Source organism: Plecotus auritus, assembly GCF_963455305.1.
Source record: "Plecotus auritus genome assembly, chromosome: 10".
Taxonomy (NCBI): Eukaryota; Metazoa; Chordata; class Mammalia; order Chiroptera; family Vespertilionidae; genus Plecotus; species Plecotus auritus.
In genome coordinates, this window is record NC_137785.1 from 26,551,318 (window position 1) to 26,573,618 (window position 22,301).

The following is a 22,301-nucleotide window of genomic DNA, read 5'->3' on the forward strand; positions in this document are numbered from 1 at the left end:
GGGCACTGCATGCATGAGCCAGAGGCCACCCCACCCCAGGATGCTACAGGTGCCCCTTGAGCCTGGAGGAGCTGCCCAGGGCTGTTCCTGTTAGCCTAGATCTCCAATAGATTACATATCCCACCCCCAATTCCCAACAGGGTGCTGCTGCGTCAGGCTCTTACAACTCCTTGCAGAAAGACCTGCAACACTAAAGGTCTTTCATGATCAAGGTTCCTTACAAGTATGCAAGCTTGCCTTGAATTTAAAATTTTCTCAGTAATCTGCCCCATTTTCCTATTAGGATAGACTTTTATACCTCCTTTCAGATTAGATATTTCTTTTCCCATATGCTGGGATACAGATTTTGGTGCAACTGTGAAAGGTGGCTCCCACCTCAAAGATGATCCTGAATTAGTACCACTGTGTGTGTGTGTGTGTGTGTGTGTGTGTGTGTGCGCGTGTGCACGTGCGCGTGCACATACACGAATGCGTGTGCTGGAGACACTGCTGCACGGGCATGGCCGCCACACTAGCTAAGGATAAAATTCAAGGCTTGAAATACAGCCTGGGGCTTTCAGGTATGGATTAATGTTTTCAGCCCCGAGGCCTGGGTGGCTTCAATGTTTTCATCAAGGTGTTTATCAGTTCAGTTCTGACAGGTAAATGCAGACATCTCCCTGAGCCAGTCATGCTGGGGACTAGACTTCCTGCTGTGCAATGGTATTTCCCAGGACTTACAGCTCGATTTTGCAGCCTCTGAAACTGCAGGTAAATAAATACTACTAGCTGCTCCAACCAACGCAGATGGAAGCAGCTCACTGGGCTGTACCTGGGGCTTCAGCCAGGCCCCTCCCAACCAGCCCATGATGCTTCCCTTCCTAGGACCTGCATGGCTGGGGTTAACCTGCCAGGACCTCCCTCAGTTGTCCACCGCCTCACTCCCAAAGCCCTTGGAGGAAAGTAGATGTCCAGCACCTCCAGTCCCTACAACCTTGGGCTTGGCCAGCAGACCTCCCCCTTCTCTCCCGGCATGGGGTGGGGTGGGTGGGAGGAGGGCTGGCAAAGCTCAGTCAAGGATTCAGCTAGTTTGGACCCCAATCAACCTGCTACAAGTTCCCGAGCTGGCCTCTGCCCTGTCACCTCACTGTTCCCCACCTCGCACAGGCACAGTGTACCGCACTGAGCACCAGGGACTGAGGGGGAATGATCTGAGAGTGAACTGCTGCTCCGAGGCAGAGCTCCTGGGTTTGCTCAGCCTGTCTCTGCTGGATTCTGGCCCAAACCAGAGACCCACAGCTCTACCAGGCACCTGACCAATTGCTGGCTGAGCATGCTGCCCCCTCCCACTGGGCGCTACGGAGAGAGCGCCAGGTCTGCTGGTTCCACTCGGCACTGGGCCCGGCCCCCATGGGGCTGGCACAGCCAGGAGCTTAGGGATGATGGCTCAGGAGTAGTGGCTCTGCCTGCTCTCGCCTTCGGGCCTGAGGACTGCCTGCCTGTTTCTAGGGGAGCAAGAAGCAAGTGAGGCAGTCATACCTCCATTTAATGATGTTAGCAGCTGCTCTATGTCCAGTGACCCCCACAGAGGAGAGACCGGAGATGGCACCTTCTCAGAGGGAGGGCAGACTCTGTACTCCATACAGCGGTTTTCAACTGCCCACCCACCCCACAACCAGGGCACATGCAGTGACGTGTGGAGACACTGGGGACTGTCACGCTGAGACCCCACTCAAGATGACGCTGGGCAGATGCCTGGCCCATGTGCCACCACTCCCCAAGCCAGAGCAGATCCACTAACTGTTCCCAGTCATCTTGCTCATGGACCCCAAACTGGGGCGTAATCTTTGTTTCTACACAGAGCTCTAGCCTCACGGCCCCCCTCCTGCTGTCAACTGGGAAGGCAGGGACAGGAGCAGTGCAGGACCTCCCACAGGGACCAGGGGCATAGGGGTATGGGAACCCCAGGACCCCAGAGTATGATGCAGTTGGCTCCTGTCACACTACAGAGTCCCCTGTGCCACCACCTCTTTTCTGGGGGCTCTTCTGCAACCTCAAAGCCGCCTCTAACTTGCATTGCCCACCCAGGAGAACCTTGCATCTCAGCCTGCCTTCCTCATCCTAAAATGCAGCCATTAACAGCATCTCCTGGGAGGGCCACCAGGAATGAGAAAACTAACAGCCAGACACAGGGCCCTTTGGCAAGTTGCAATGTCACAGACTGTGCTGGGAACCAGAGTAATTGGGGTGGGAGCTTTCAAAAAGCCCTGGGGAACTGATTTTAGAGAAAACCAGTCCAAATTACTGTCACGCAGACACAGCCATGCATCTTTGATCCAGGAATGGGGAGGAAATCTCCCACGCTCAGAGAAGCTTCCTCAATAGAAGAAGCCTGGGAGGGCACCCATAGTCATGTGCATGTAGGGATAGGACCAGGATCCGCCCTTCCTCCACTACCCAGTTCCCGAAGCAGAGGACAAACAGCTGCCTACAGTCCCTGCATCCCAAGGCCTCCCCTGGCCACTGTGCACTGGGGAAGGCCTGGTCAAATACTCAGCAGGGTTCTGCCTGGGCCCCAGGCCTGAGAAACCCACACACGGCTATTCACATCCCCAATCTGGGGATGGATGTCCAGAGCCTCAGGGCCGATCAGGCTGGCCCCCATCCCGTGCTTCCCCTCCTGTGACAGCCTGAGGAGGGTGAGGGCTCAGCCAGCCAATGGGCACCCCTCCCAGGACTGGACTCAGGACCCTGACTATGAGGAGGAAGCCATCCCCCTAACTGGGGGAGCACTCACCACTGGAACCTTCAGCCTTCGGTCCCACTTTTACCCTCTGGGTCCCCTGTGATGGGCATTTACATCATGGAGTGTGCTGAACAGAATCCATGGCCACCTAGAACCCCTAGAATGTTCCTGATCCAGAAAAGGCTCTTTGCAAATGTAATTAAGGTAAGAATTTCAAGATGAGATCATGGATCAGGGTGGGCTTGAAATCCCATGGAAGTGTCATTAAAAGACACGAAAAAGGAGACACAGGAAGAGGCCATGTAGGATGAAGGCAGTAGTGAGCGATGATGCCACAAGCCAAGGAACCACCGGAAGCTGGAAGAGACAAAGGAGGATCCTCCTCTACAGGTTTCAGAGGGAGCACGGCCCTCACTGTAGATGTCTGGCCTCCAGAACTGTGAGAGGGAAATGTGTTGTTTGGGCCCCCCAGTTTGTGTCATTTGCTACAGCAACCCCAAGCACTCTGCAGAGACCAACCAGGCCTTGCTCCATTCGGGTCAGACCTCCTGGTTTCTACTCTGGGCCTCACAGTCATGGCTGGGATGTGGTGGAACAGTCATGGCCTTGGATTCTGCTTCGCAATCATAGGCCAAGCGATCAGGTGCTTGGCCTCAGGATCATGCTCTGTAAAGTGGGCTGACCGGTCACACCAGGGGGCCGTGGTGCCCCGAGTTCCATCTGGTTAGATAGCTCTGTGTGCCCTTAGAAGGCTCAGAGAGACAGCACAGATATCCGCACCCTCTAGGGGCCACACCCCCTGGCCGGCTCACCGGGGCTCTTGTTTCCCCATCTGTCTCCCCACCCTGGGCTGAGTGACTAGGTCCAGTGCCTGCTCTACTTTGGCTCTGCCTGACGTCTGGGAACAGTGACTCTGGGTTTGGGGCGGCCGAGGGGAGGACAGCTGGTTTACCATGGCCACCGCCTGTCTGTGGTGTAGTCTTTTAAACTCTTGGTGGAGCCAGCCCCTTGGCCTCAGGATCAGCTTCAAGTCTCAACTCCCAATTGGAAAGAACCCTCTTCTGAGGATTCTGGAGACCCCTGAGAATCGTGCTAGCAAAGGGCTTTGTGGCTGCACCCCCATTCTTGCCGCAGCTCTGGCCCAAACTGCTTTGTCCGTGCAGCTGACCGCCGAGGGCGCAGTGAGCTGAGGGCGGCAGTGGGAAAGAGCCCAACTTCCAGGCCTTTGATGTCATCCCAGAGGGCAGCACACAAAGCATGTGACTGCAAATGTGTTATGATTCTGGATGCCAAATTAGCACGGAGCCGTGCAGGCCCCACGGAAGGACTCAATTAAAAATTATCAAAGTACACCCACAGGAAAAGCAACCAGCCCTCCTCCATCATGGCTTCACTGCCACAACTGCTCTCATGGCGGCTGGAGGTGGTGGGGGCTCCCCGGGGGGGGGGGGGGGGGGCTCCCATATCTACCATATGACCTCCACTGTGTGCATTTCAGAGGGGCAGACTGGCCCATGGTGGGGAGGGGTCTCTTGAGGCCCCATCCCTGTCTTCTGGGGCACAGGGACTGGTGCAGAGAACAGAACCCTAGCCCTTCACCCCACCCCTGTTACAGTGTCCACAGTCTCAGAGTGACCTTGATCCCCGAGATGGATTCTATCACTGGTGGGACCCGGGAGCACTTGCTATGCTGATCCCCTCCCTGCAAGGGAGGACAGCCCTTCACTGGCCACTGAGGTGCCTGGCAACATTTCATAACAGCAAGAGATGGCCCGAGGTGTCCTGGGGGCTGCTGTTGCTAGTGTTGCCACTTCAGATTAGGTAACTGAGGCTCCAGTAAACAAAGGGACCTGCCCAAGGGGGGCTGTCCCCAGACCCTCCCAGGACCGGCGTCTCCTCCCAGCCTGGCCTCTTTGCGTGGGCCTTTCCCACCATCTCCCCGGTGAAGCCCCACACTGAGCTCTTGGGTGGGACAGAGAGGGCCTTCTCCCGAGGGAGCTCACATCCCTGCACACGGTTCCCACCAATATGGGCCAGGTGGGGTCGCCGACACTGCTATGTGGGACTGGACAGGCCACTGCTTCTCTGAGCCCTGACCCAATTAACCTAAGATCCAAATGCAAACTTAAAATGACTCAAAGACCAGTCTCTAGCCCTGGGAGCACGCTCTCATTCACAGGCCTGCCTGGGCCTTCCCTACTGCAAGGCTGCTCCTAGCCAGCAGCATCTCCTGTGCTTTCTCAACCTCCCACCCCCCAGTAATTTGGGGACAGTACTGGACACAGGAGACAATCAACTCAGGATCTAAGTGCCTCCGTTCCTGGTGCTGACCACACCAGGTCTCCCGGCACTTAGGGACAATGTCCTATTAGATGGGCGAGCTCGTGTGAGCTGCCGGGGAGGCTGGAGGGCTAGGCCCTGGTGAAGGGGACAAGTCTCCTCCCGTGACTTCCTGCTCAGACACAACGTGGGAGGGGAAGAAAGCATTTTTGTGGAACCTTTTATCTGCACAACTATGCAATCTGTTGTGTAACTGCTCAAGGAGACACGAGTTGTTCTCCCACCGGATGCCACAGCCCGAGCAAACCCACAAGGGTTCCATTGTGTGTCCTCCAGAAGGGACCTGGGCATGAGAGATGAGCCTTCCGCACTCCACTCTCACCCTCCAGCCTTGGAAAAACTGCTCCACTTTGGGAATGGCCTGATCTCGGAGCTGTGGAGGTGGCTGGCAGGTACGTCCTGAGCTGAAAAGTGCCCTCTGCCTACCCTGTCCACCTGCTTCTCTCTGTGGCCTCCCCAACCCAAGCCCCTCCCACTCACACGGATCTGAAATGCCCACCTGAGCTGTTTCCCCTTCTGAAAAGGCTGGGAGTGAATCCAGACACCTTAGATGGCACACACAGGCCCACTTATCCAGCACCATGGGGCCCCCACCTCCAGCCACTGGGGCAGCCCGAGCTCCTCCCCCACCCAAGATCTCACTCAGTCTGATGTCCCCAAACGGAGTGAGCTTTGAACGGTAGGGCCATATCCTCATTGGGTCTCTGCACAGAGCCACACTCAGAGCCGCAGAAGGTTCTGGTGAAGAAGGAGGGCAGGACGGCTCACGGGTCTTATGGCAATAAGGAAACAAGGCCAACAGAGGACTGAGACTAACAAACAGCTGGACTTGAACCTGGGTGGGCTGGGCCCCATGCACCAGCCCCTTCTGCAGCTCCGTGCCCACCTGGGTGTCAGGCAGGCCAACTAGGAAGACTGCTTTATTGCTGAGTGGAGTGAAGGAGAGAGTGCCTAGGCCGGTGGGCCAGACAACAGGTCGCACTCTTCAGGTGCAGGATGGCCAGCAGCCAATCTGAGCACAGGGAGCTGAGCCCCTCCCTGCCAGAATGATTCAGCCCTCCTTCCATCAGCACGGGGATCCACGGGCGCGGGGATCGGGTTCACTGCCCGAGGGGGAAACAGAGTCAGACAAATGTGGGAGGAAGGGGTCAACATTTTCAACAATGTGTCCTCTGGAAAGGAAGGCATTCATCTGGGAACAAAGTAAATCTCTTCAAGACAAACAGGAGACAGGAATTTTGCAGACCTTGCACTGTATCCCGAGTTCAGAAAGAAACTGCTTCAGGCGTGTGGCGGCGGGGTGGATGCTTGCAACAGCAACAGAATTATAAACACATTATGTATTCAGGCTGAACAAAAGCTCTTTGCTCTCTACTGAAATTTGTTTTTACAAAAGTCAGGTTCCCCCCACATTCCTCATCTGTCTATATTTAATCATACCAGCCACGTAAATGCCTTCACAAGCAAGGCTTCTATCAAATGACCCATCTAGCTGGACACAGGATGGATTTTTCTTCCACCCATCAATCCTAACCACTCTCCATGACGCTGGGGAGTTACTCAGCCCTGGCCAGGGTCCTTGAGACCCAAAAAATAGAGGGTAAGAAATGTCTTGTCTTTAGGAAGATGCCGGAACCTGGAGCCCCAGGAGGGCTCTCACAGTGGGAGCGCCCAGAGCAGCAGCAGTAGAAGATTCTGGCTCATCTCAGCCCTGCCTTGTGGGCTCACCCACAGGACTTCCTGGGGGGTCGGACATCACTGGTCAGACGCATGCTCCCAAGAGGTCCAGCTTCTGAAGCAGTGACCTGGGCTACCCTCCATAAAGAGTGACTGCAAACCAGGTGGAATTTTCCCTTCAAGGATGATAACGATTGTAGCTATGGGAGCTAGATCTTACTAGGTACCAGGTGCCATGCTAAAGGCTTTACATATATTAATGTATTTAATAAAGATGGTCTGCCTGAATGATCTGGATTCTTGCTTCAACTTGACTAGGTCAGCATATACCAGAACTGTGAACTTCTCTCTACCCCGAGAGAGGACCAGTGAGGGCAGGCAATGTGGCAGCCACTGCAGCTCCACGTGCACCCAATTCTCCTGAATCATGAGCATGTCCCTTGCACATGGTCTCTGGACCCCAGATTCCTGTACAGTGCAGTGCCCCATGTGGCCAGTAGGGGGGAGGAAAGTCCAGAACTACTAGGATGGGTTTCTGGGTGTCACAGGCAGAAGCCCTGAGACACAGATATGGGGCCTTTAAGGGTTTTCCACTCACACAGTTCACAGCTCCAAAGTGTGAGACAGGATGGGCTATGACAAGACGACAGCCACTGCCTGCATGAGGCTTCACGCTGGAGAGGAGTCAACATGAGAGGGGTGTGCAGCCCCTGTGCTTACATGAGATTTTGGAAGTGGCCCAAATTCTGGATCTCCCTGTGACAGAGCTCTGAGCTGCTGCCAGGACCAGCTGCATGAGATCAGCAGAGCCCCTGGTAAGCTGAGGGACACAGGGGCTGGTCTTTGCGGCCCCAGCTTTCTAACAGCACTCAGATGTAAAGTGAAGCCCCGGTGCCCATCTGCCCCTCCCTAACACAGGGCTGTGGGGGCCTTGCTGAGTGTGTCCTCATGGTGACCTCCTCTGAAGGGGCTCCCAGAATCTGCCTTGGACAAGCCCCTGCGGATCGCTCATCTGTAGACTCCAAGCCAATGCCCATACTGGCCTGCTGTCTACCCACCCCAGGAGAAACCAGTAAGTAATTCTGTTCACCAAAAGACACCTACAGGAATGCTCCTGCCAGTATTTTCCACAGTGGCCAGAAACGGGGGGACCACCCCATCCTTGCCCATAGAGTGATAAGCAAGTCACAGCATGTTTTCGAGGAATGAGGCCCAATAGTGAGAGATGCACTGCCACCAAATGCCATGGCATGGGCGACCCACACGTGCTGGAACAAAGTGCTGATCACAGGGGAGAGGTCAGCATGGTGGATGCTGGTGGGTGGGGACATTCATGGGCACGAGGGCCCTAATGGGGACTGGGCAGTTCTACATCCTCCCCTGGGGGCAGCTACAACTTACCTGTAGGCCACCTGCAGTCTGTGTAGCTTCCTGTGTGCAAGATCTACCTCAGGAGACAAAACTAGCAATAGCTCCTCTGCCACGCTCACGATGCGCTGGGCACCCATGACACTATCCTACCCCTCCCCGCCCCGCCCCCGATTGTGGATAGGAGAGTGGGGTTCGGAGAACAGGGTGAATCAGTTTCTCCCTGCTGCTCTGGGACAGATTTAACTTGTTGGGTGATGTTCAGTCTCTCTAACTCAATGTCAGTGCTCCTCCTGGAATGGTGTGACCCAGCTCACAGTGCCCAATTCAAATGATACCCTTCATGCTAGTGTGCCAGACCTGAGGGCTGGGGGCATTCAGAGCGGTGGACCCTCTATTAAGGGTGAGGGTGCAGAGCAGGTGATGTGTCGGAGAACCTGGTGGGTCTGGGGGCACTCAGAGTGGGGGACCCCTCCACCCTGGCACAGCAGGGCCTCACAGGACCGCTGTGAAGCCCCAGAGGCCACACTCACCCTTTCCGATCTGGATGAAGCCCAGCAGAATGATCAAGGCCAGCGCCAGGAGTTTGGCGGCAGCGAAGGCGTCCTGGACCCGGGTGGCAGCCTTCACGCTGTAACAGTTCACGGCCGTGAGCAGCACTGTGGAGACAGGGCAGAGTGAGTCCCACTGACAGATGGTTGGCACTCGAGACGGGCAGGCCGAGAAGGGACCCAGACCCTTTGGTGGGGTCTCATCCTCTGGGACTTGTTTGGATGGACAGCTCTCCAGGCCCAAGGTCAAAGGTTGAGAACCATAGGCTCTTGAGATGTGATCCCAGGTGCCCCTGGGCTATCACAAAGGATTTTTAAAAATGAATAAATTTCAACATCCTAAGGAACTGACAATCAAAGCAACTACCTTTCCTCCTCTCCCCCACCCTCCACACACCTGAGTCAAGTGTTTGAGTTGGGCACTGTCTTGAATGCAGGTAAATAGCAAACCTGCCATTTGGCGGGGGAATGCCTTCACTTTTTTTCCACCCACTCAACATTTAGCATAATTTATCAGGCTCACTCACAGTCTATTAAACTTCTTAAAGGTGGGAAACCCTTTTTTTCCGGAGAATCTTCTAGAATCCCACGAGTTATCAGGTGAGTGAAGTATCCTATTACACAAATCCATGTGACAAGCCAAATGGTGGACCATGAGGGCAATTCTGACACCTGACGTGGGGGTTAAAGGTGCATGCCACAGCCCCGGGTCAGCACGCAGCCTAGCTGGTACAGGAAACCACACAGAGCTTCAGCTCTGCTGCGGTTGTACCAGCGTACCTCGAAACTGAAAAATCGCACCAGTCACAGGTGGCTTCCCTCAACCTCGTGGGGGTGGAGACGGAGAAGACAGGGCGGCAGCTAAGCCAGGCTCAAGAAATGCGCCCAAAGCAGGCGCTGCCTGGGCGCCTGTAAGACCCCAGCCGTTCGCCGAGGGAGCGGTGGAGGCTGAGATGATACACAAGCTCAAGAGTTGCCACTAAGTGTTTAGGGATCTTAAGAGCTGGCTGTGAGCACAGCCACTCCGTAAACTTACAATGAATCAAAATTATACTAAAACGAAGGCAACGAACACTCAAGACTGATCCCTTTCCATTTCTAACTCAGCTACGCTCTTCGGTCTCTATGCTGCCGAGCTGCCACACTCTCAGGTGAGGTGTCACGCTTTCATCCCAGCTCCCCGCACACAAGTGCCAGAAACCAGCCACCCAGGGAGCATTTCTGCTAGGAATTGTCAGGGGCACAGATGGGGGCCTTTTTTTCTTGGAGGGCTGGTCATTAAACATTAACCAGCATGGCCAGGGCCTATGGGAAGGGCCTCTCTCCCCCTTCCCCCGCATGACCGGCACTTCCTCAGAAGGCTGCGGTAAGGTAAGAAAGGCTGGAAAGGCCTTTTGCTCATCCTTTCTCTTTTCCAGACAGAACCAACCCAGGGCGGGGGACCCCAGGTGGCATCTTTCCCCAACTAGAGTAATTACAGGTCATTTTACTACTTGAGGATTAGGCCCCAAAGAGGTAAATCCACGCTAATTAACTGGATGAGACCCATCAGTTCAGGTAGAAGGAAAACAGGCAATCTTCCCAGTGTGCTCTGGATAGAATTAAGGCCTCACTGATCGGCCTGTCTTTTCTCTTGGAAATTAACTGAGTTTAATAGCAACCCCTCCCCCTCGTTTTCCTTCCCTGCTCTAAACCCTGGCGGATGCAATGGCTGACAGAGACTGTATGTTATGTTCAGGCTAAAAATGTTTTGAAAGTATTTGCTTTAGGCTACTATTCCTAGTCTGAAATACTCAGAAGTCCCCCTGTACCAGGTATGACAGCCGAGAGTTGTGACACCCGGACCCGGTGTGGCCCTTACTGGTGGGGACCCTGGTGGAGCCCCCTGGCTCCTAGGCTGTGGTTTCCCACCTGTCAGAGGCTCATAGTAGGATGAGCTGCCTTGGGGTGGTGGGAGTTTAAATAAGGCCATGACAATGTGGGGCTCATGACAAAAGTGTCTATGACATAGTGCTGAAGCCGCCTCTGCAGCAGGAGCTGAAAGGCTCAGAGGAGAGGGTGGATGGGTACGTGAGGCAAACAGTACCCGTGGCCTTCACTGTGTGGCTCTGGGGTGGACACATGCTCAGTCCTGGCCCTCAGGACCAATGGGGAGAGAGCTGTCCTGTATTAAGCATACATGTCAGCACTGCCATTCCAAGCACAGAAGAGGAAACAGGCTCATAGAAACCCCCCTGCCCAAGGTGGTATGGGGAGACCCAGGACTGAGACCGGGGTCTCTGGGGCCCTCTGACATCCCCACAGGACTGACAGTGTGGGTGGGGAGAGGAGGGTAATTCCCTTTTTCTGGGCTTCCAATGAAATGCTTCCAGTCTAGTGCTCTCTGGTCCAATCTGCCCAGTGGCTGGGATCCAGGATGGAGGGCAAGCCCAGGCTCTAGTCTGCTCCTTCTTGCCCCTGGGCCCCAAGGCTTTCCTGAGACAGCCTGCCATTTCCTTATGTGAGACAATCCTGAATTAAGTGCCTCAGGCTCCTCCTCCCAAAGCGGACACAGCCTTCCGGCTGCTGCAAGAGGCTGGCAGATTGCATCACTCCTCCATTCACGCCCGCCCTAGGGAAGCAGGGCAGACGCGGAAAGTGTGACCAAGCCCTCTGCATCCTGAGGTGGCTCTTCCGCTGCCACCAGCCCTCAGACAAGCTGGTCCTCTCTTCGCGGCGGGCACTTGGACCTGGCCCCACAAACCAGAGCAGCACAGCCGCACCAAGTGCAGGAGGCTCAGGCTGTCACCTCTGCGCGGCTCACCCCATTTGGGGTCTCTCCACTCGGTGGTGAGCAGGGGCAGCTCTGCATTTCACAGATGAGGACTCTGATGCTGCCCTTGAGCCCCCAGCCCATGGGCTGTTCCACTGTGGTGGTCACTGATACTGAGGGGGTCTTAGTTATCACTAGGGTGGGACAGAGGCCCCTCCTCTGACACCCCAAAGCCCCTCCATTGGTACCAAAGGGCACACACCAGCCCATTCCAAGATCCAACCCAGCTGTTCCCGGCCAAAATGTGCTGAGCCCTGCCCAGCAGGTGTCAGAGCCCCTCTGCACTGAGGCTCTCCCCGCAAATGCAGTACCAGCTCAGGACATTAAAAATGTCCAGATTGTGGACAGGCAATGAGCAGGCGGTCACAGTCTGGGAGGGGAAGGGGCCGGATCACGGAACAAAGGGAACTTTATAATATTTGTTTCTTTGTAAAAAGAACCAAAACACATGATGAAATCTTCCTTTTCATTGACTTTGGCTGATGAGTAAACAAGTACTTTATTGTTCTCAAAGTATTCCTTTTTAAAATTTCCTAAATGAAATATAATCTTAGGTAAATAGGCGAATCCACCAGGACTCGGTGTCTTTAACAAAAGTAGCCCTTGGGAGGAGCTGATGGCTGGATTGCAGCCCAGCTTCCCTGCTTTAAACTCCACCACCTGGACAAGATGCCAGACTCCTCTGAGCCTTAGTTTCCACCCCTGCAGGATGGGGGCTCATGGGCACATTGGAAGGTTCTGGATGTGCAGAGTTAGTATTGTTACCACGAATACTAACTTGCAGCCCCTCCAGGAAGGGGGATTAGGAGAAAGTACTTGTGCTGCAGTTAGGAAGAGAATGGGATACCCCAGGGCACAGGCCACCACCCCCTGATAAAGGTGGGTGGCTATCAGGAGGGCACTCTGGCTAGAAGCCAGCCCTCTCCAGGGCTCTCTGAGCCAGCACCCCCAGATAAGCATAGCTGGCTCGTGACAGCTGGGGCAAAGGAGATAAAGCCCAGGGCCCCTTGGAGAGAAGGCAGCTCTGGGCTGTATGTGCTGGCTCATTCCACAGTCCTCCTCCGGTTTGCCCCTTCCTGTCCTGCTGTAACATAACCCACCTAGCGGGCCACAGGGGCATCCAGCTCCACCTCAGCAAAGGGGCCGGAATCCTAAGGCTGCGCTGCAAAGTCACCATCCCTCTGCTGAGAGGCTCCTGCCCTCCTCCTCCTGTGGTGGCTCCGCTTCTACCCCCATCCTCATGTTGGGGATACCTCAAAGGCTGCAAGTGCCGCCCAGTGAAGAAAGACCCCTCGGCTGGGCCTCCTGCTCTCAGCCCTGGCCTCAGCGGTGAGGTCCTGGCCTCTTTGGGTGGCTTAGTTCTGATCAGTCATCTGCAGACCGCAGGGCAGCGCATCCCCCTCAAGGACCACAAGAGCCAAGGACACTGGCTGAGCACAAACTCGATGACACACAGTGGCTCCTCCCCTCAATCTGTTATTTCTCGGTACCCTGTTAGGTAACGCCTCTGGGACTCTCCCTGACCCGAGCAGGATGTATTCTGGGGATCCCCACCCACCAGTCTGACTTGATATACTCCACTCTCTCTGCTTCCCCATCTGGGTGGTGCTTTCTACACAGGTTTTAGGGTCCTTGATAAAAAGGGCCAATTCTTGGGGCAAAGGCAGTCTGAGACCTATGAGCAGTGCTGCCTCACACAGATGGGGTCTGGCTGTCGGAAACTGCCCGGGAGGGGCCGAGTTGCCAGGCCAACGAGTATCATTTGACCCAGAGCTCTGCCACGGGCTCTGAGATAAAAAGGAAGTGGCCAGCAGGCTGTGCCAGTTCCAGGAAGCTGGTCCAGCCTGGCCTCCTCGGCTTACCCAGGGCAGCAGCTGGCACCAGGCCAGAGAGCAGTGCCCGCTGACCACTGTGACTGAGGCTGATCTGAGACCTGAGTTCAGGCAGACAGCCAGCCTGCTGACTTAGAGCCAGACCCCCCAACACACCTGTCAGACATCTCAGCACTCAATGAGCATCTGGACCCTGAGTCCTGGCTAGAGGTAGGCTGGCTCCTAGGACGACAGATAGTGACCGCACAGGGGACAGTGTGACCCAGGTGATTGGGAGAGCTGCCACCAACAGGGCTGACCACTAAAGGGGTGCCCAGTCCCTCTGTGGGTTCTTGTCCTGCCTTTGCATTATTCATCCAAATCTACCTGGCACACAAAGCGTTTGGAAGGCGCTCACTGGACGTGTAGCTTGTCATCAACCCTCCTCTCCAGACCCTTGAAGTCCAGATGTCCTCTGCTCCATGCAAGCCCCTGCCCACAAGTAGCCCCTCCTCCCTCTCCCAGCATTTCTTCATTTCTTGCCTTAATGCTCTCATCCCTCCTAATGACAGACAGGGGTCTCCCCTCCAGGGTGTGTCAGTCCCCTGGGGGGCCTGAGAATCTGCCATTCTGGCCCAGGGATGCTAAGGCTCTTGTCTGGGGACCCAAGTTAGAGAACCAGGGGGTAACTTCCCGATGCATAAATCACCTTTACTGGGCCCCAAGAAAACAAATGTGCGTGACCTGACAACCCAAACCATGTGCCCTCACTCCCAGGATGCACTAGAATACTGAGCAGCTCAGGTTGATGGTGGCTCCAGTCCTCATCCCTTTGGCTGGCCACTGAGGGGAAATGAAGCCATTCCCAGGAGCAGGCACACCCAGTCTCTCTAGGAGCAAAGGGAAGTGCTCCGATTCAAGAGGCTGCCACCTGAGGGAGAGGCAGGACATGAAATCTGAAATCCCAGGGGGCACACTGGTCTCAAGCCCCTCCCCGACTCCATTCGCTAAGTTCTGCAAAAATCTATATAATAAAAGCCTAAGCAACTGTTATGGCAGAATGACCAGAACAACCGGTCGCTATGACGCGCACTGACCAGCAGGGGGCACATGCTCAATGCAGGAGCTGCCCCCTTCACGCTCAACCAAGCCCGGTCCATGACTGGTGAGCGCAGCGGTGGTAGTGGGAGCCTCTCCTGCCTCTGCGGCAGCACTAAGGACCCATCGGGGCAGGCCTAAGCCTGCAGGCAGACATGCCCTGCAGGGTCCCAGACTGTGAGGGTGCAGGCCGGGCTGAGGGACCCCCTCTTCCAGTGCACGAATGTCGTGCACCGGGCCTCTAGTATATTACTAATAGGCCAGCATATTTTCAAATTGCCTGTGACCAGCCCAGGAACATGTGTTTCCGTATTTTTCCCATTTTTGACTAGGGCTGGGTTATGCCCAACCACACAGAGTTCACCCAGCCCAGGGTGGAGGTATCAGCGAGCATCTGGAAAAGGCTGACACATTCATTTCAAAACACGCCAGAAAGGCAGATTAGTCACCTCTAGAATCTGCCAACACCCTGAGTCCTGGGCTAAGCAGGAAACCCCACAAATAGCAACTTCTCTCTTTACTGGGCTCTTTGGAAGCAAGAGTCCTGGAGAACAGGGAGGTTCCCAAAGGGCCCCCTAACCCAAGAACAGCTAGGACGGACAGGAGGGAGGCCCGCCCCCTGGCTCTAAAATCTGAGGGAGTTCTGACCATGCTGTGTGATCCTGGGCAGGTTACTTATCATATCTGAGCCTGGTTCCTCATCCTAATCCTGCCGCCTGCTTTGTGGGTAAGCTATGCAAACGTGATGTCTGGCACCCCATCAAGAATTAGCGTTAATTTGATTAGTCATGGCTGAGTGCAAAGATCTGTTGAGAATAGCCAAACCTGTATGTGCAGGGGTCTCAGTGGTTAGAAGTCTCCATCACTGGCTAAATGCAGAGGGATACATGCATACATCTGTGGGTGGGAACCCCACCCTCCCCAAATGATTTCTCTAGCAGTTGTGCTAATAAAGAAAAAGGAGGGAAAACCTTCTGCAGGCGCTGTACTTGAGGGGTGAGAGGACATGTGCAATATTCAAACCCCATTTGGTAGTTGGGGTAGAGAGCTCAGAGAGGCTGTTCAACATGCTGAAAGTCACACAGCAGTCACAGAGCAGGGTGAGTATGCCAAGGTCTCCTAAGTCCCACTCCTGTGCTGTGCCACTCACCCAGGATCTTCAACTCTGGCTGCCCCTGACAGGCTCCAGCACAGCTCCCTGACCTATACTGTGCTTCACAGCTAGGTCTCAGAGGGACTGGGTATCAGTCCTAATCAGGTGATTCTAAGGTGCAGCCCATCCCCCCCCCCCCCCATCGGGTCCCACCCAAAGTGAGCATGCCTGAGATGCACATCTACTGGGCACCCTCAAAGGGGAAGGGATGGGTGGGTGGGGGACTCTGTCCCACAGGTCTGAACAGGCTGTTGTTAGGGAGCAGAGCCTTGGACAGGTGTCTGCTGCTCTCTGGGCCAAGGGTTCATGTGGGACTTGCAGAGAGAAGGTCCCATGAGTGCCTGCTCCAAGCACCCTGGGCAGCTGGCCAGCCCCCGCCCCCTGCAGGCCCTTTTAGGTAAAGGGCCTGAATGAGCTATAGAACATGTGCTTCCATGTGTCTCCCTCCTACTGGGCAAGGCCACTCCAGGACAGGACCCAGTCCCTATTCTCCATAGACCCTGGCCCAACACCCCAGTACAGGGTCTTCATATGGACCTGACAGCGCTGGACTTCCTGAGCCCTGCCATCCTGGATAACAGTGAAGGCTGAGAGCCCCCTCCCTCGTGTTCTGGGTCAGGCTCACTGCAGAGAAGCCCCTCCCTCTACCACTGCAGGACACTCACAATGCTCCCATTTACCTTGAGGACAAAGCCAGGATCCCACTTAAGCCTTCTGCAGAGGCCTGGCCTTCCAGCTGATCAGGCTGACAGGGTCCCCCAGAAGGGAACCAGATGAAGACAGCCCAGCCGAAACCGGTTTGGCTCAATGGATAGAGCGTCAGCCTGCAGACTGAAAGGTCCCAGGTTCGATTCCGGTCAAGGGCATGTACCTTGGTTGCAGGCACATCCCCAGTGGGGGGTGTGCAGGAGGCAGCTGATCGATGTTTCTCTCTCATCGATGTTTCTAACTCTCTATCCCTCTCCCTTCCTCTCTGTAAAAAATCAATAAAATATATTTAAAAAAAAAAAAAAAAAAAAGACAGCCCCGCTCCCATGTGAGTGCTGAGGGCTGAATCCTGTGCTGGTCTTGGGCAACTCACATGGAGGGGACAAAGGGCTAGGCTGGCCATAGGGTCACAGTGGGCCACGGAACTCATGTCTGCTAAGGAGTGGCCTCAGTTCGGTATCGGCTACTCTGAGTGACTTACAGATGATCAGGTCTCAGCAGCGACAGATGTCAGCCAGCAACCAAGGTCAGAGTGACTCAAAGCACAGATCAAGTTGCGTGTATCATGCTCCCAGAGCCCGAATGGGAAGTCAGTGCTAATTCTTCACATAGCGGGCAAAATCCACTGAGGGCAGGGGTGGGCTTGACCTCCAGAAACGTCCTGCATGGGATAGCTCACGATCCAGAGCCAGAGCAGGAATTCAGGATCCTGCCTGGATCGAGGACAGAGCTGGGTGGGGACCTCCTGCCATGATGTAGATGGGACCCCAACCATCAGAGCCAAAAAGCTGCTGGACTGGGCAGCAGTCCTGTTGGTGGGAACAGGATAAAGCAAAGTCCGGGTGGGAACAGGTGCATTCTGGGCAACTCGCCTGTCCATAATCCAGACAAGAGCCTGGAAGGTGACACCGACTGGGGTGTAGAATCACATGCCCCACCCCAATAGTCCCCAGCACCTGCTGTGAGTCATGGAAGGAGGGGACAGGAACTGGAGGCCAATCTGTGGCCACAGGACAGGACTTAGGGCGGCTGGGCAGCTGGAACCCACAGGGTGGCTACTGGCTCACCCTGTCCTAGAAGCTCATTTGCAAGGTAATTTTGATAGAAAGATGAAAAGTATATAAGATGTGTGGTGCCCCACAGACAGGGGAGAAAGCACTTCCCAGGAATCCAGGATATAAGGAACCTCAGATCCACATGTCCTTGCCCCGGCCAACCAGATGCCTGGATGTGGGATCTTACAGCATTTCTGACCCCTGACGCCTGCCATCCTCACCACCACAGACTCGGTCATGTGTCCCCACACACTGATGACAAAAGGCAGTTCAGCGTGGAGGAGGGTGCACAGCATTCCCAGCTCACCTCTGCCTCAGTTTCCCCAGCCATAAAAATGGGAATGACAACACTGATTTCATAGGCTGAGGCGCAGAGCATATGGGAAGAGGGGAATCCAAGTGCACCAGCTAGAAAATGTGGGATCTGTTTCTGCCCTGATCAGGAGGGCCCCTCTCCGGGGTAGGGGTGGCTTCCAACCTGGGCCAGGGCCTTAGGGGCCCTGAACACCCTACGACCACACAGTTTGTAGTGAACATGCCTGGTACCCATTTCTGGGCAGAGCCTGCACATTCCATGGGATTATCAAAGGGCGCTGTGACCCAGGAAAAAGGGTTAGAAATACTCGCCGGCAGCTCCCACCTCCCTGGGGTCAAATGCTTCTGTGAAGGACCACACAGAATTTGGCCCCAGTCCTGACTGGGCCAGACTAGCTCCCGTGGCCGGACCACTTTCATGTCTGGCGGGCTAGTCAGATTTCAGGACTAATTACTGGGCTGTCGTCTGCACTGAGCTCACAGCTTGCGATTCTAGGATCACCAGCTCCTTCGAAACACCCAGAAGCCTTTGCTTCACACATCAAGGAGCCTAGCCCTGGCAGCTGGCAGGCGGCCAGTCACCCTGAACCAGGCCTCACTGTGACAGGCCTGGCTGGAGTCCTAGGGACACAGTGTTGGACACATTGTAGGGGTTCCCACACCCCCAGAAGCAGGGTCACTGTCCGGCAGGCACTGATGGAAACGAGCCAGGCAGCTAGAAGACTGGGGGATGGAAGGTGCTGTTATGGTCTCCCCTCCCCACTCTGGTCATCACCCCAACTGACCAACTTACCTGCAAGTTAGCTGGTCGTAGCTCACCCCACAGACACCAAACCTACACCTTATCTATGCCCTTCACCCCTCCTGGAGGAGCTGACAGCAGGTTAGCATTTACCACCACCACCACTACCACCACTACCGCCGAGCCCCGGGCTTTTCCCTCCTCTCCACCCTCTCTCTTCTCTTCTTCTTTTTTTAAAATATATTTTCATTGATTTCAGAGTAAGGGAGAGGGAGAGATAAAAACATCAATGATGAGAGAGAATCATTGCTTGGCTGCCTCTTGCATGCCCCCTACTGGGAATTGAGCCTGAAATCCTGACATGTGCCTGACCAGGAATTGAACCTGTAACCTCCTGGTTCATAGGTCGACGCTCAACTGCTGAGCCACACCAGCCGGGCCATCCTCCCTCTTCCTTTTTTTCCCTAAACCAGAAAAGAGCAAGTTCTAGGGCAGCTGAAGATGTTATAGGTGACAGGGCAGTGTGGAGAGTAAGTCACAGCCACAGTGTGACCGGGTCCCCATGTGCCATCATTAAATACACCATGGCCTAGAGTCCTCAAAAACACCCAGGCAGAGCTGTGACAAATCCCTAGTTCACTTACGTGTAAACTGAGGCTTGGGATTCCCAGTGAATTCCTCAAAACAGAACCCAGGTCTGTCCACACGCACAGCATAGGCTCTTTACCTGACACCAGGTGGAAAATATTGCAGGCCAGGGGTCCCCAGAGGACCAACAGCTGAGCGTGCCCCCCCCCCCCACATGTGTATCTGCCCAAGTCAGGGTCATGGTGGGGGCCTAAATCAGTCTAGGGGAGCCCTAGCCAACTGTCTGTCTCCATGAGAAGACAGAAAGTGCTCCTCAGACCTCAAGAGGGGCCACCATGCAGGAAGGGGACCCAGTGACCCAGAGTCCCATTCTCAGCCACCAGTAGACCAACCTAAGTGCCGCAAGTAACCAGCAAGTCCAAGTGTGGGGGGCTGTGCCAGCAGGCACAGTCCTACCCTCACCCAACTAGGAGAGGGAGAGGAGGGTGGGCAACCAGCGGTCTGCTGCGGCCACTTCCCTGACAGCTACGCGTCTAAGCCCTTTTCATAATTCAGCTTACAAAGAAGAGGACCTGTTCAGATACCTTCTGAGAGCGTCTCCCTTGAGATAAAGGACCAATGAGGCCACCGCTGTGTCTCTGAACCACAGCTGCTCTCACATACAAGCCCCTGTCCTTGCCCTTGGGCGGCCCTCCTGAGCCCCCAGCCGGGCCGCTCCAGACATTTTACAAAAAAGTGGCCCAGGAAGGGAGGATAAACTGCCCAAGCAAACCCAGCTGGCAAGAACTCAATGCCAACCTGAGTGACTCCATCACACACATAGAACCCAGACTCACCTGATTTCACAACCACTAACAAGTTTTCATTAAGCAATGAATAACCACGTAAACCCAGTCTTATATCAAATTCCACCTGGTCATCAAGGAAGAGTTGGAACCCAGTTTTTGTGCGATAATTAAAGAGCACTCAGGAACTCTGTGGCTTTTCTGTAGGAACTTTCACTGCCTTCTCAGAAGCCCCTTCTTGAACAACCATAACCTTTCACTGTACCGTGGAACCTCGGTTCTCGAACTTAATTCGGTCCGGAAGGCTATTTGAAAACCGAATCATTTCTTCCCGTTAGAAATAATGTAAGTTGAATTAATTCATTCCAGACCCATGATTCCCTGTTTTAACCTTTCTTTTATTTTTTTTTTTGAATATATTTTATTGATTTTTTTACAGAGAGGAAGGGAGAGGGATGGAGAGTCAGAAACATCGATGAGAGAGAAACATCGATCAGCTGCCTCCTGCACACCTCCCACTGGGGATGTGCCCGCAACCAAGGTACATGCCCTTGACCGGAATCGAACCTGGGACCCTTCAGTCCGCAGGCCGACGCTCTATCCACCGAGCCAAACCGGTTTCGGCTAACCTTTCTTATATACAGTACATGTCTAATGTGCTGTTTAATCTGTAAACAAACACTCCTTAAATTTATCGAAACACCCCCTTCTAGCCTTAAACTAATCACTTCCAGCATTCATTCCAGGGGTGCAGCTTCCTTGCTTTTTCACTTATCACTGCCTCAGAAATGCTGTCACCACTGGCTAACTGCTTTTCCTTTATCCAAACCAACAACAGTTTTTCTACCTCTTCAATTCCTGTGATCGGGGTTTTATGAGCACTTTCACACCCTTAGCAACATCAGCACCCTTGATGGCCTCTTTATGTTTTAAAATTGTGCTAAACATCCATTTTACAAGCAACAACAACAAAAAAAAAAAAAAAAAAGAAAGAAAGAAAGAAAGAAAAACGGAGAAAATATTCACAGCACTGTAGTAAACTGACTCACCCTCTCTCCTTTGTTTGTGGCTGAGAGACACTTTTTGTTATGCTGATGTAACAGCATGAAAGGGTCATCAGGTTGAGAACTGAAGCCTTTTTCTAAAAGGGAGACATTTTTTCCGTGACAGAATTGTTCCAGATCAGAGATGTTCCAGAACCGAGGTTTGACTGTACTGGGTGAGAACAGCCAGGCCAGTTCAGCAGGCTGAGTTCTGTCAGCCTTGGACAAGTCCATGTTCCTATCCCAGCCAAGTAAGCTTGCAGGCGGTACATCCCTGTGTCACTGAAAATCCTCTTTCCATCAGAAAAAGCCACACACGTACACGCACATGTATCACATTCATACACGAGGTTCAAAGAAAAAGAGCTACGAAAGCTGATCAATACATGGAAAGGTCGCCCTCACTCCTACGGGAAGGGGTGCTACTGGCATGACCTGCTCCACTAGGCCCGCAATGCCAGAACAGAAGTGAGCTGGAGCCTGGCCAGAGCGACAGTATATCCACTGCAGCCCACTAGAATCTGAGGATTTACCTACGTAAACCCAAAACTTTAAGAAAGTAAGGGGTCCATTTTTAAAGACTGGAGAGAGGGCCCTTTTAAGATACTATCTATTACATGCTGGGCCCAAACATTATATCGTATCTAGTAATGAAAATTGGACAATTAAATTTCTCCTAATGGGTTTTATGGCATCTTGCCTTCAATATATTTTTATTGATTTCAGAGAGGAAGGGAGAGGGTGAGAGAGATAGAAACATCAATGATGAGAGAGAATCATTGATCGTCTGCCTCCTGCATGCCCCCTACTGGGGATCGAGCCCACAACGCGGGCATGAACCCTTGATGGGAATCAAACCCGGGGCCCTTCAAGTCTGTAGGCTGACGCTCTCCACTGAGCCAAACTGGCTAGGGCTTATCTTGCCTTTAGAGGAACTTTTCCTTAGCCAGTCCAATGCATCATCCCATAAAACCCTCATCTCAAAGTCCACCAGAAGCCAGAGGCTTTCCTATTCTAGGCACATAGACTACTGCTATGACTATTCCTAGATTTAGACCAAAGTTTTTAAAGCTGAGATTCATTTCATTGAGACCCTCTGCCCCCCAAAGGCAAATACTGTCCCTTCACCCCGGGTGACTGCCTGCCTGTTCAGGTTCTCAGGAAAGCAGGTGATCCCAGCAGCCAAACAGAGCTGCGCTGAGTTCTGCCTTCAGGATACACCACTTTCTGGAGCATGTCTCAGAGTCTAAAATACCTGCCCCCACGCAGGAAACTCGGTCCACATGCTCTGCAAGCCCAGTAAGACCAGCAGGCATGGCTAGGCAGAAGCCACTTCAAGTAACCACACAGGCCCTGAGTTTCACGGCTCGGATCTGAAACCACGCATGTACCCTGCTATCTCTGTACTTACATGCAGGACTGAGATTTGGGCAAATCCTCAAGGTGGCAACTCTGAAAGCAGGACACTTCCATTTGCAAGCCTCCCTAGAGGTCGGCCAAAAGTAGGCGGAAAAACTGCCAACGGCTTTT

At 53.9% G+C, this 22,301-nt stretch overlaps 1 protein-coding gene across 1 annotated transcript in view; it reads right to left on the bottom strand.

The window, feature by feature from the left end:
* Positions 1-22,301, bottom strand: part of SLC7A5 (solute carrier family 7 member 5) — a 37,968-nt gene that overhangs the window by 13,596 nt on the left and 2,071 nt on the right. Inside the window, exon 2 of the mRNA XM_080644551.1 lies at positions 8,644-8,769. Within this exon, the coding sequence (XP_080500677.1) occupies positions 8,644-8,769 (126 nt within the window). The remainder of the gene's footprint in view (positions 1-8,643; positions 8,770-22,301) is intronic.